Here is a 14,465-nt window from a genome sequence, read left to right as displayed (position 1 = left end):
GGAGAAAAAAGGAGAGGCCACACCCATATTCCTAGCACATAGGATAGGAAGCACATTTTCTCTCACAGATTCTATTTGTGCACACTGAGAGATGAAGATAAATGGGATTAGAAAAATGTTATGTCCCAGAAGTTTATGTCTTATACGCTTCTCACCACTTATTAAATAGTATTCATTACCTCTCTTCCCAAAACCCTTCATCTCTTCCCAACCTCACTACCTCTGTTTTTTAAGGCACTACTATTTTTTAATCATGCAAGCTCATACATAATTTCAGTGTTATCCTTGACTCTCTCTCTTGCATTCATTTCTCATGGCCAGTCTGTTGTCAAATTTTATCATTTTAACCTTCAACAACATGTGTCCTCTTTACCTATATAGCCACCATTTTAGTTTGGGTACTCATAATTTCCTGTCTGAATTAGGTAGGTTCCTATTAGTTGAAATAATGAATTGTGGTCATATTTTCCCCCAATTCCTTTCCTTTGAGATTATAATAGCATATATCCTGATTATTAGAATGATTCTTTTCCAATCAGAATGTGAGCTCCTTGAGAACAGAGATTTTTTTTCCATTACACACATATTTCTATTAGACTGGAACCAATTACTATATTTTACATAATTATAATTTCAAATATTGCAAATTAGAACATCTAAGACTACTTTATGAAACTCCTTACTTGTACTAATTAGGCCCTGGCTTTAATTTAATAACCTTTTGGTTTTCCCTTTGTTTCAACTCTTTCCCCTCTCCAGTTCATCCTATATTTATTTCCCAATATGGATCTGTTCTTTCAGTATGTTTGACCCTATTAACCCCTTGTCTTTCCCTCCCTTATTCAGTATTATTATTCCAGTGGGTCCATACCTCAAATATAATATTCCTCTAAAAAATTACAAGTACAAATTTGTCTGCCACCTCTTCTGAAAACCATTCACAACCCATACCTTTCCTACTTTTCCACTTGTCTTACAACTTTACTCCCTTTAACATACTATGAATTAGCAACTCTATCCTTGCAAATCTATAAACTTTCAAATGTTAGAAACATTGCTAGCAATAATTAGCACATTTTAATGGGCTAAATAGATTACTCTCACTTTTACCATCCTCAAATATTCATTAAAATACATTTAATAATAGTTAAAAATCCTTTCCCCCTCTTAAAAATATAAATAAACTTAATTCTCATTGTGAAGTAGCAAAGCAAGTATAAGTTTCCCCACTTAAATTATTTAATTGTATATTTTAATAGATAAGCTGGCACATATCATCTTCAAACTTCTCTACTCTCAGAAAATTCTGAACCCACAGATCCACATTAATTTGCATAGAAAAATATTATATGTAAATTAGACTATATATATATAGTCTATAGACTATATAGTCTATATAGTGGAAAAAACATCAAGATTCCTATTTCTACAACTATTTGGGCGATTTGGAGTAAATTACTTACCATGTTTAATGGTGTATACAAAAAATGAACCAAATCTGCAGCGCTAGGATTCTGGATGTGAGATTTCAATTTCGCCTGAAACAATACAATAAGACAACAATTTTTTTTAAAAAATACTAAATAAATTCCAAGCCATGATGAAGGAAAGAAATACTCAAGTAAGAAAGAAAGATGTAGGTCAATATTATATTACATTATCAAAATGGCAAGGTAAACATAACTCTGAGGAGCTTACCACTTTGGCTAACATCACAGTAACCAAAGTTTTGCTTTGTTCTAAGCAACATAAGCAGATGCTACAGGTGTGGTCCAATTCAGCGACTGGGTCTCTTCCGATATAACTCCCATAAGCTGGAATCTACTGCTACTCTGCTTTGACTGTAACCTTCCATGATCATAAACTGGCATGGAGAAATAACTAACATTGTGAGCCCTTCCCAAGACAAGAGGCTTAGTCACCAGGCTCTGGTGCTCAAAGTGAGAGTCTGTATTAGAGTGAAGGAAGTATCAAAGGACAGAATGGGGAATATTTGAGGGAAGTTAAACCAGCAAGCCTTGGTAATAGATTGGAGATGGGGTTGAGGGGCACAAGGAGAGAGAGAGATGAAGGAGTGCAAAATAGTGAGGAGTCAAGGATGACTCTGGTTGTATGAGCCTCTGGGTTTGGGTGGGATAGTGTTGTTCTTTGCAGTAATGGGGAAGGTTAGGAGTTGGGAAGGGCTTAGGGGAAAAGACAATGAATTCTGTTTTGGACATATTTAGTTTTACAGAGAAAACACAAGTCATCCTTTGTGAGCTGCTTCTCTCTATTCCATATCTCAACCTCTCAACCTCATCTCCCATTCCCATTCTCTTTTTTGCTAGTTTCTGTTGAAGAGTTGGCACTTCTTTTTGTTAAGGCTAACTTTTTTTTAATATTTATGCCCTTTACCAATGGGAACTAAATCTCTTCAATTTTATTCCCCTTTCCTTCCCCTACTGCTTTCCTTCCTCATTCTCTCCCCTACACTTCAGTCTATAATCTTATTAATCTTCTCCCTTTCACAAAATCCTAAAAAACAAAAAACAAAACAAAACAAAACAAAAAAAGCCTCATTGTTTTTTCATTATTTCCATTTTCTATCTTATTATTAACTTCTTAACCAAATCCTCATAATTTGGCTTCTGACCTGATTACTCCAATGAAATGACTTTCTCCAAGGTTATTTTCAAAAGCACTTAAATTTCTCATAATATGATTTCACATGAACTTTTAGGCTTATTTTATATTATTCACCTTCAAGTATTACATGTTGCAGCCAAATTGGACTGCAAGTTCTCCAAATTGAAAATCCAATCCCCTGCTTAAAAGGTTATGCAGATACCAGAATGCATTATTTTCTCATTTCTACCTTCTAGAAGCTGCAATTGCCTTGACTACTCATGTGTCACTCCCCTGAAGATTGTTCCGGCCCTCACGGATTAGATATAAATAAGCTTATCTGTATCTATGTTTTCTTCCTCTAAAGAATATAAACTCCTTAAGGACAGGAATTGTTTTGTATTCTGTCTTTGAATCCCAAGTACCTATTATAGTCCCCTAACTCTAATAAATATTTGCTAGACTGGATCTAATTAAATTGGGATAAATATTTCTTGATGGTTAATCCCATTTCTTAAATTAAATATAATCTTATATAAGAAGCTCAGCAAAATAAAAAGAATATATAACATTTTTAAACCAAGTTTTATAGATCAGGCTTTATCTTCTATATGTTTTGATTAAATAAGCAAAATAAGACTAGAAATAAACGCAAATTTCTTAAAACTCATTTGAATTTTTTTTCAACCAAGTTAATGATTGTAGAGTGTTCCTTCTTTCTCTTACTTGTACTATATACATAATTGTCTTTCTACTTACCAAGAGGTTAAAGCTATGCTTAAATTTTTGGAAGCAGTCAAAAAATTCATCAGGAGGTGGTGGTTTTGCTCGGAGTGTTAACACACCCTCTAGTGAAATATAGAGATAATTTTCAGAAATTAATTGAAAATACAATGCAGAAGCCTTTTCTTTACACATATTTCATCTAAAATCTAGTTGCTATAGCTTTTTTCATGATGTTATCAAGTGAAAGTTTGTAAAAAAAAAAAAAATCCACGAAATAGAAATTCCTAGATTTGCAACATAGTATAATAGAAGCAATGTTATTATTATGCAAAAGATTTTATTTCATGTAAACAGCTTGTTTCTTTTCCATCGTTGCACCAACATGGAATTTTGTTGTCTATAACTTATCATGGATAATTGTTTTAGCTACATTTAATATTTAATTTTAATATAATTTTAATGGTTTTAATAATTTGGCCAATATTTGGCCATTTACTTTTTAATCTTCAATTGAGTTTATACCTAGGTATCATATTTACCCTTATTGAGGACTATTTTCATTTATTTATTCATTCACTTTTTTCCAAGAAATGCCAAATTATATTCAGATCATGCAGTTCACCTAGCAGAACGAAATGAAAATGTTAACTGCATTGTCTCTTCTACTTGGATGGAAGATTTTCACTGTCTATGGATTGACAGGAATTTGGCATTCCACATACACCATCATTATACTCTGAATGTGATCTGGTCAAAGCAGATAGAATTCCAAGACCCTGAATAAACAGTTGTTTAATAGAAGTGGTGATATGGTATAATAGAAAGAGCATTGGCCTTAAAATCAGGAGAGATCCAGGCTGGTATCCTAACCTTGACACCAACTACTTTCGTGACAATAGGAAAAGTCAGTTCTTTTTGAACCTCAGTTTTTTCATCTGTAAAATAGAATACCTGCAATATTATTTCAAAAGTTTGCTGTGATAAAAGGCTTTATATATGGTAAATCTTTTTTTTTTGTCTTCAAAAGTACCTATGCCCTAACATTTTTTCTTAGTGATATTTTGTTTTTCCAAATACATGTAAATAATAGTTTTCAACATTCATTTTTGCAAGATTTTGTTTCAAATTTTTCTCCCTTTCTCTCTTACCTCCTTCCTCCCCAAGACAGCAAAGGCTTTTTAAACCTTAAAGAACTAATGAAATAAACTGTCATTGTCATTACTAATAATATGAAAGTCAATAGTACAGAATTTTGACAATTTCAATGAATAGACAAGGAGAGAATGGGTCATTATGAATCAGAAAACCTACGGACAATTCTAGCCTTAGGATTAATAAATATGAATATAACAGGGCTTTATCTTCTCCCTATCCAAATAATAACAAATGAATGGGGAAGGTAGAAATTGGGAAGGGCTTAGGGAGACCGTCAATGAATTAGAGAGAATTTAAGAGACAAGAAGATTTGAATTCAGATCCAGCCTCAGGTACTTACTAGCCCTGTGATCCTAAGCAAATTACTTAAATTTTTTCAGTCTTAGGTTCCTCAGATAAAATGTGAATGATAATAACATCTTTCTTCAGAGTTGTTACCAGGATCAAATCAAATGAGATATTCTACACTACATAAAATGTTCTACAATCCTTAATGCCCTCTATAAATGTGAGCTATAAGCTATTTTATGATTCTTAATAATGATAAAATATAAATAACATCCATCATCCCAGTGAATATATCTCCTTTCTAAAAAGGAGAGAACGGAGAAATAGTGAAGTATTAGATTCTTTTTGTCTTCCCCTGGATCTTGGAATGAAAATTTTTAGTTCAGAAGAATTAGAATTTCCTTTTCTGGTTTTTCATAGGCCTAGAATCTCTTTCTTCATTATCATATTAAAATCTTAGTTAATAAATATTAAGGTATTTTTGGTAATGAATGGTTTGCAGCTGTCTTTATTTTTGAAGATAGTAGTAATATGGATCTGGAACAACTGATTATTCATCAAATAAACAACAGATAAAGGACAAATTGAAAAATTAACAGAGCATAATATGATTTTTACCAAGTTCCTTAATATATATATATATATATATATGCATAGATATATGTATGTATGTATGTATGTATGTATTTTTAATGATGACACGGGCTGCTGCTAAAAATTTTGGAAAGTTTTCAAAGAACACATTATGACTCACAACCTCAGCTCTGGCATTTCTTTGCTCATCTGCCATAGAAAGTTTCTTTTCTTATAAAATGTCTAAATACTTTTTTTTCTTTTCTTTTTCTCTGCTTCAGCCCCTCTTTTAATTTTCTGATTTCCTCTTTATCTTCCTGCCTTATTTCCTCTTACAGTTTTTGCAGGTCTTACAAGAAGGCTTTTTTTAGTGCTTCAATTTGTTCCTGAATCTTTTTCTTGGCCTATTGATATATATGGTTTGTGTAGCAAGAGCCTCTCTTCTTCCACGCCAATTGCTCAACTAAGGCCAGAAACTGTTAGCTGAGCTTCCTTCTCACTTTCATTAGCTCAGCAGATGAACCCATACTACTTTCTACTTAGTTTTCTACTAAGTGTCAGTCTTTTAAGCCTTCATCCCTAGTTTCACTTAAGTGTTGGTTCAAGTCAATACCTTCCAAATGATCCTTTCAGATGAATAAAAGGCTCATGTACTCCATGGCTTTGGAACCAAAAATTTCCAGGATCTTCTTTATTGCATCTTGCTCCTTCTTGGTAAAACAATTAAAAGGGTAACTGAAAGGCTTTAAAACCATCAGTGAGTTCGGAAGATGTCTACCTCAAGCATGTAAAAATGTTCTTCTTAAAATAGATGAATAAGGACAATTTATTCCAATGGCCATGAAGCAACTGAATCAGAGGCATGGAATAGTTACAACTTGATGTATCGAAGATGCTAAGATTATTCACTGTATCCTGGGCTATTGTCAGTCACCTTGACTTTTGTCTTGCCACTGGACATCAATGACACTGGAGGAAAGAGTGAGGCTAATACCTTTCTTCAACTCCACTTTACAAAGACAATTCATGTGCAAGTGAAGACATCACTCTGTTATGTGGACCTCTTTGAAAACAAAAGAACAAGTGGGACTATCAGGATAATGGCTTGAGATCCAGGGGAGTAAATGATAAGGCAGGGGCTGATCTCCTTCAAAGTATCCACATCAGGCACATCAGGATCAAAAATCCAAAGAGCACAGCTACAATTTCTTTCTCATTTTCCAACCTGTCTATGTTCAAATAGGTCATCATCATCCCTTTTGCTACTTAGTACTGACTCAAATGCTCATTTTCCAAGAATGCTGTTCCCTATTGCATTTTTCCGAGCTCCTATGTTATCCACCAGAACAAGTCTCAGTTGCTTTTTCCTACAGACTTAATTTCATGACCATGGCTTATCCTTTGCTCATGTTGTTAGGAATCTTCACAACATCCCTTTGTCATTATCTGGTACAACTTCTGACCAATTTGAACATTGTGGCTTTACCAGAATGAACAGCTTTCTCCCCCTCTTCATAGAGCTGAACTTTGGTATCAATATTAGTGTAGGTATTCCTGGAACCTAAGTGTGTGTGCTTTTTTATTATTTTAAAACCTATTAAGAATATTGTCTAAATTTTTTTGCCATTTTAAGCTTACTTTTAATTTCATTGCACCCTATGATATGACTACCATTTGTTATTTCTGTATTTATTTGAACGCAAAGAATTTTTTTTCAACTTTTCCTAAAGATATTGTCAATTATGTGTAATGAATTCAGTTTTTTTTTCTGTTTCATATAAGTCTGAAACTGTATTAATTTTGTCATTACTAACTGGTAAAGTGTAGACCTCTCAAGATATTGTTTTTCTGTCCAAGTCCCTTTGCAAATAAATTGGTTTTTCCTTTCAAAATTAGTTGCTATAATTCCAACAGATTTGGGATAAAAAATGTCATCAACATCTAAAGGGAGAACTATGGAGACTGAGTGTAGATTAAAACATAGTATTTTCACCTTTTTGTTTGTTTTATCTCTCTCATGTCTTTTGGCTTGATTTTTCTTGTACAACATGACAAATTATGGAAATATACTTAAAAGAATTGCAAATATTTAACCTATTTCAGATTATCTGCTGTTTTGTGGAGAAGTAAGATAAAGAACATAGGGGAAAAAATTGAAACATAAAATGTTACAAAATGAATGTTAAAAACTATCTTTACATGTAATTAGAAAGATAAAATACTATTGAAAATCATAAAAAATTAGTTGCTGTGCTGTTAGTTATGTCCAACATAAAATCAGAGGTCAAATATGAGCAAATCTAATATTTTTCCATTTCTGAAGGTATCTTTAAGTATGCAAATATGTTTTTCATTACCATATAATTTGAATTTATCCTTATTGATTATCAGAACCCTAATTACTAATTTTTTGGAGTAGATTAAAACATACCAGATTTTATTCAAACTTTTCATTTTAAAACTGTAGCTGTCTTTTTGTCTCACAATGCTTCCTTTAGTCAACATACTACTTACTGGATGGTGTTTTAAAATACATCTTTGGTTTTTCTTTGTATTCAAGAATCATTCTATTTGTATTTAAGTTATTAAAATTTGTAATTATTAAACTAGTTTTTCCTCTGTTATATATCTATTTACCACATATATCATATATATATACACATATATATAAATACCATATATAACATTTATTTATTAAAATCCAATTCTAATTTCAACATGCACATAACACATATATATCACAATTCTTACATTTTAAACAAAAAGTCCTAATGCTGACTTGGGCATGGTACCCTAGCTACTCTCCTAATTAGAAAGTATGCAAGTACAAACATGCACTCTTTGCAGAATCGATCCTAATCCATTCCTATTATAACTGGGGTCCAGAGACCAACAAACATTTTCTTGAATAGTTTTTCCCTAAGTTATGATGGAACTGCAAAATGTTCCAAACTGGAATTCTTGCTGAATTTTAAAAACTGGGTAAAATCCAACTTACCGCCTGGGCCCTTCTTTTTACTTTTCTTAGTCTTTTTCCTTTTAGAAAGCTCAGAAAATGCTTCAGCTGCTTTTTGAAGTTTGGTGATAAAAAATTCAATGTCATCCAAAATATGATTTAAGATTTGCTAAAACATAAGAAGAAAAAAATTAAATTTTATGATTGCTATATATATTGAGTCATTAAAGAAAAATTAAGAACTTGACAAAATTTTATTTGCAGAAATTTAAGATTACCATGAGAAGTAAAAAAGAGAACTGAATAAATTTCAGCCAGTGGCTGAAATTTAATATTATATTTTTCAAGGTTTATTTTTCCGTTTCCAAATGCTATCATGAAAACCCTTTATAATGACTAATCAAATTATTAGAAATTTATCCAATTAACTCTAATTTATCTAATGTACTATATAAATATATTTAGTTACATACATACATATATACACACACAAAATTAAATTACTTGTTTTAATACGTATATGTTTTCCTTATAAGTATTACCATGAAAAGTATATATAGTATTATTTTTTGAAATGAAGGAGATATACAATTGTATGACAATTTGACTAATATGCCACTTGAACACAATAATGGAAGCATTGCAGAGTTTCCATGAGAAAAAAATGATTTAATGATACATTAATATTTCAAATGTTTGAGAATTATAACAAATTGATTTAGTTGTCAAAAAGTCAACTATTTGTTTTTCTTCCATATATATGTAGTAGGTTTTAACATTTAATTAGAAAATTACAAATTTTCTATTGTCAACTAAATTTAAAGATATTTTTATACATATGAAACATAGAGAATACACTGCACTAATACAAAACATTGTAGCAACTTCACACATTTGGATTCTGGTAAAAGACCTTCTCATACTAAATTATACCATTACAATTTATATGTTCATTTTTCAGGCAGTCTAAAATTACTTTTCAATAGGGTCACATTAAAGGTTATACTAAAAGCAAATCCAAACTTATTTTGGTACTTATGTTATCAAAATTACAATTTACAAAGGTAGAGAATAAGAGAAGCCAGATAACACTATCCATCTAAATTTCTCACAGATTGCTATCATATGAACTACTTAGTATTTAATGCTCATATACTGTAGCAAGATACGGTCATAAAAATAAAAGAGAAGAAGGATAGTATAATGGATAGGAAGCTGGCTTTGAAGTCAGGAAGACTTGAGTTCAAGAATTACCACTAAAACATGTTTAATTGGTGACCACAGGCACATCTATTAACCTCTCAGTGCCCCAAGCACATCTTTAAGACCAACAATTATGAGTAAATTATTGATCTGTATTGATGGAAGAAGATTCCATACCAGGAATCATCATCATATACAATAAAATCAAATGGTCAAAATAACAAACAGAGATAAAGAACAACTTTAACATAGAATACCAGTCTAAAAGAAGAATACTTTCCTATATATAAAATTATTCTTTAAAAAAGATTCTTTTCTTTTAAATCATCTTCAAAACCAACATCCCAAAGTTTATAATATCTACTTACAACATCCCTATCAATCCTGGCTGCCATCATCTCAGCTGTTTCTTCATGTTCATAATGCCTGGGTTTTTCAACTATTGGAGAAAATAAAAAAATAAACAAAAAACCTCAGTCAAGAATCTAGGAAGTTCCAATCCATGTAAATAAAAATGAAAACAGACAAGCAGAAGTCATCTGGCAATTGCAGAACTTCCATTAGACATCGATAATTCTCAATCACTAGATATTTCCCAATTCAAGGAACAGCAATCATTCTTTGCCTCCCTACTTTACCCATTCCTTTTTTCTCTCCCTGCTTAATCTGCAGCTAAACAGTTAGATATCGGGATTGGTAAACCCTAGATTTAGAGTCAGGAAATCCTGAGTTTAAATCCTGCTTCATATCTTACTAGCTATGTGATCCTGAGGAATCAGTCTCTGCCTTAGTTTCCTCATATACAAAATGTGAATGATAATTTAGCTACTTTACAGGGTGTTGTGAAATTGTTGTTTCTACTAAGGAAAAAGGGTCAAGACTTATGTAGGAGGATTCATATGAGCTGAACTTTGAAAGAAGCTAAGAATACTAAAAGGAATTCTGAGAGAGCTGAAAAGAAAGCATATTCTAGCCATGCCAAAAATAGCCTATAGAAAAATAGGAAGAATAAAGAGGAAAGTTTGGGTAACACTCACATAACTTTTAGCCATTTTGGCTGAAATGTGGATATGGGAAGGGGATTTATGTAGAATAAGTTTGGAAAGGTAAGCTGAAGCCATACTGGCTTCAAATGCCAACTAAAAAGATTTTACTTTACCTAGAAGCAATAGGGTACTCCTAAATTTCCTGAAAAGAAGAGCGATCTGGTCATAATTGTGCTTTAGTAAGATCATTTTGCCATCTAGTTAGAGAATTGATTGGAGAGTAAAGAGACTAGAAACACAGAGCCCAAATAGGAAACAGTACAATGGTCCAGGTGATGAGGGTGTGAACAAAATTGGTAAGAATGAATAAAGTAAAGGGAATGGAATCACAATATGTTGTAGAGAGATTTAATAAAATTTCAAAACTGATGATACCAAAACTGTGATTTTATGTGATATGAAAGATTAGAATTAAGGAGTAAGGTAATGATGTTTGTCCTTGAAAATTTTAATTTGTGTTGAAAAATTATCCATGTATATGTTTTGAAAATAAAAAGCTTTACCTTTAAAAAAGGAAAAGAAAATTTTAATTTGAAAAATCAATGGGGTTCCCTCTTGGGAATAGGTAGTTGACGATTACAAAAATGGAGCTCAAGAAGTGAGCCAAGGAGTATATATCTAGATTTGGGAGTTATCAACACACAAGTGGTATTTGAATTCATAGAAATAGATGGCATTACTGAGAGGATATATATATATACTTTATGGTGACTTGAAAACTGTAGTGGTTGAGCATTGCTGGGATATTAACTTATCTGTCCTTTATTATATTTTACATGAATTTTTCATGTACCTTTACAGATTTATTTTAAATTCTAAAAATGTAAAAGGGCTATTCTTTCTTTAAGAAAAACAAGAGCACAAAAGCCATCCAGAAAACACATACACACAAACCAGCAATATTCCAAGCAACTATTTAAACAGATTTTTAAAAAAACTGCCAAGTTTAAGGGAACATCAAGTGTGCTCGCCAGAAATGTTCAACTGCTGAAAATAGTAACTGTCAAAAAATTAAGAAGAGTAATTTGTATGTCTTTTATTTTTAAAAGCAGTTACACTAAAGAGCTACTATTTTCATGTTTTTAGTTGCAGGGTTTAAATAAGCAACCTCTTAAATATTTAGGTGTCTGAATAAAATCTCCCAAAAGTGAAATGCAATTGAATGTAAACTTTAATTTTACATATAATATAAATCATCTCCATACCATTGTTATTCAACATGACATGTCATGTTATTTTATTTTAGAGCTGCATATTCCACTGAATAATAATTGAATAACATAATTAATAAGCGATATGGCACAAGAGAAAAGGAATAAAGTGGGACTCAAAAGAACTCAGCTTAGTCCCAACTCTAACATTTGCTAGCTTTGGCAAGTCCCTCAGTTCTTTTGGATCTTAACTGCCTCATCTGTCAAATGAGGGGGTTGTTTTTTTTTTCCCTAAAGTCCTTTCCAGCACTAATGAATATTAGTGATTCCAAGTACAACAGTAAGTAGTGAATACCATGGCTTATTTCCTTTTAATAATATAAACTAGTGAAACCAAATGGTTAGTTATCTATCCTCAATTCTAATACATATTCAGATCATGGTGTCATAGATATAGAACTGGAAGGGACCTAGAAGTAATCTAGTCCAAAACCTTAATTTGCTATCAAAGAAAATTTTCAGTGTAGTCAGAACTATTTATTCTGAAGCTAGCACAGAAGTTATGATAATGATAAATGGGAATAGAGAGTGAAGCAATTTCTCTGAAGATACTTTTGTACTCTAAAGTTTACCATTTTGATAGTCCTCTAATGGCTATTTGCCAGTGAAATCAAATTTCTCCTTTTCACTGCACCATCAAATTTATCATTTGGGACACTGTAATTGATGAATATAAAATGCTACTTGTACTAAAACATAATGGAGAACAATTTGTAGAGAAGAAGGCACTTGATAGATAAGAGTGTCAGGCCTGGAGTCAAGAAGGCTCATCCTCTGAGTTCAAATCTAACTTCATACATTTACAAACTTTGTGCTGGGCAAATCACTGAGCCCTGTTTGCTTTAGTTTCCTCATCTGTAAAATGGAAAGAAAATGGCAAGCCACTCTAGTATATTTGCCAAGAAGACCCTAAAATGGGGTCACAGTCAGACTGAAAAATTAAATAAACCCCAAATCCCTCCAGTCTCCTGGCATCAAATTCCTATTTTATTTCATTTCTTTTCAAGTATCTATCTTCTTAGAACAATGAATTAATTTCAATATTTGAAAGCTGAAGACTATTTATTAGCCAGATATTAGCAGAGTTCTATTAGCTAAGCACCAACCATTTGCCTATTTAGAGTCGGCATTCAGTAAAAGCAGTTCACACAAATACTTACATTCTCCTTGATCAGCTGCCCACGCTGACCAGGCAGCCACTCGACTTCTAACATCTACCTGTGTAACAGTCCCTGGGGGAACAGGGGCAGGAGCTCTTGGTGGAGGAGGAATACTGCTGTCAGATTTTGCAATCATCCTTAGAAAAGGAGAACAAATAAGCCCTTTATCATCTGTTTAGAGGACTCAGCGATTCTTTGAAAAGAGTATCATTTCCTCAACTTGAAAATTACTATTGTCAGGCAATTACATTTTTGCTTAACTATTTTTTTGTTGTTGTTGTTACAAGGAAGGGTTGATGGAAGGAAGGAGTGACAGATTTTAAGTTCATCAGGAGATGACTGTGGAATAAAAAACAATTTATCAATAAAGCTAAAAAGAAGAAATTAACATTATCAAGGTCAAAATAGATCTTGTTTCTGTTCCAACTTAATGAAAGCATTCTTAACCTTGGGTCCATGAATTCTGAAAAATATTTTGATGATTATTTCAATATAATTGTCTTCCTTTGTAATCTTCCAAATGTTATTTTATGCATTTAAGAATATTATTCTGAGAAGGTATCCACAGATTTTAACAGACTGACCAAAAAGTCCATGACACAAAGGTTAAGTATCCTTGAAATACTTGATATAACCTCCTGCACCATTGAAAAATCTCAATTCTTCACTTAATAATCACATCATATGTATTTGTATGTATACACACACATGCATGTATGTCCCTTGTAATTCTAAGATGCTATGACTTGATGATATGCAATATTCCAGATTATATCTAGAATATCATTATTCAATTCTGGATGCAAGCTTGCTTAGAAAAAACCAACTATTTGGTCAAAATTCTGAAACTAATTTCATATAAGAATGATCTGTAAAGAAGAAAACTTGGTGAAGGGGAGGAGGTAAGGTTATCATAGTCAATGTCCATTTATTATGTAGCTAGCCTTCTTCAATTATTTGAAGAGCTATCATTTGGAAAAGGAACTAGACTTACTGTAGAATTATCAAGTGACCAACCTTGTGAGGCAGTAAATTCTCTGTGATAAATAATATTCAAACAGAGGTAGAAAGACCATCTGTCATAAATACTAAGGATACTGCAAAGGGAATTCCTACAAAGAACAAAAAATTTCACTCAACAAGTTCAAAGGTCCTTTCTAACTTTTAGATTCTATGATACTATAAACAAAAAATATATTAACAAATTTGGGGAAATTGAAGAGTTTAAAATTTGTTAAAATGTAACATGCATATGTAAATACATCTTCAAATTTGAAGGTATTTTTTATAACTCAATTTTAGCTTCAAATTTTCTCCCTCTTCCAACCAATTAATAGGCAATAAAAATGAAACTCATTACAAATATGTTTAGAAAAGCAAAATAAATTTTTAGACCAGCCATTTTCCAAGAAAAAAAAGGCTTTCCAAGAAAAAGAAGTAGGAGAAAACATGCTTCTGTCTTACTCTGAATTCATCAGCTCTCTTTTGTCCCATGTTAAGTTTTTTGAAATTGTGTTTGGTCAGTATGCTGATTAATTCCTAA

The 14,465-nt window shown here is 32.0% G+C and overlaps 1 protein-coding gene across 3 annotated transcripts in view; it reads right to left on the bottom strand.

Moving 5' to 3' along the window:
- EPS8 (EGFR pathway substrate 8, signaling adaptor) overlaps positions 1–14,465 on the bottom strand; it is a 232,425-nt gene that overhangs the window by 57,342 nt on the left and 160,618 nt on the right. For all 3 annotated transcript variants that reach the window (XM_074268960.1, XM_074268958.1, XM_074268959.1), the window contains 5 exons: positions 12,923–13,059; positions 9,874–9,944; positions 8,345–8,471; positions 3,364–3,452; positions 1,464–1,538 (listed from right to left, as the gene is read on the bottom strand). In XM_074268960.1, coding sequence (XP_074125061.1) covers positions 1,464–1,538; positions 3,364–3,452; positions 8,345–8,471; positions 9,874–9,944; positions 12,923–13,059 — 499 coding nt within the window. The remainder of the gene's footprint in view (positions 1–1,463; positions 1,539–3,363; positions 3,453–8,344; positions 8,472–9,873; positions 9,945–12,922; positions 13,060–14,465) is intronic.

This window comes from Sminthopsis crassicaudata, chromosome 5 (genome assembly GCF_048593235.1).
Source record: "Sminthopsis crassicaudata isolate SCR6 chromosome 5, ASM4859323v1, whole genome shotgun sequence".
Lineage (NCBI taxonomy): Eukaryota > Metazoa > Chordata > Mammalia > Dasyuromorphia > Dasyuridae > Sminthopsis > Sminthopsis crassicaudata.
The sequence above is the reverse complement of the archived record's forward strand: the minus strand, read 5'-3'. Positions and strand labels throughout refer to the sequence as shown.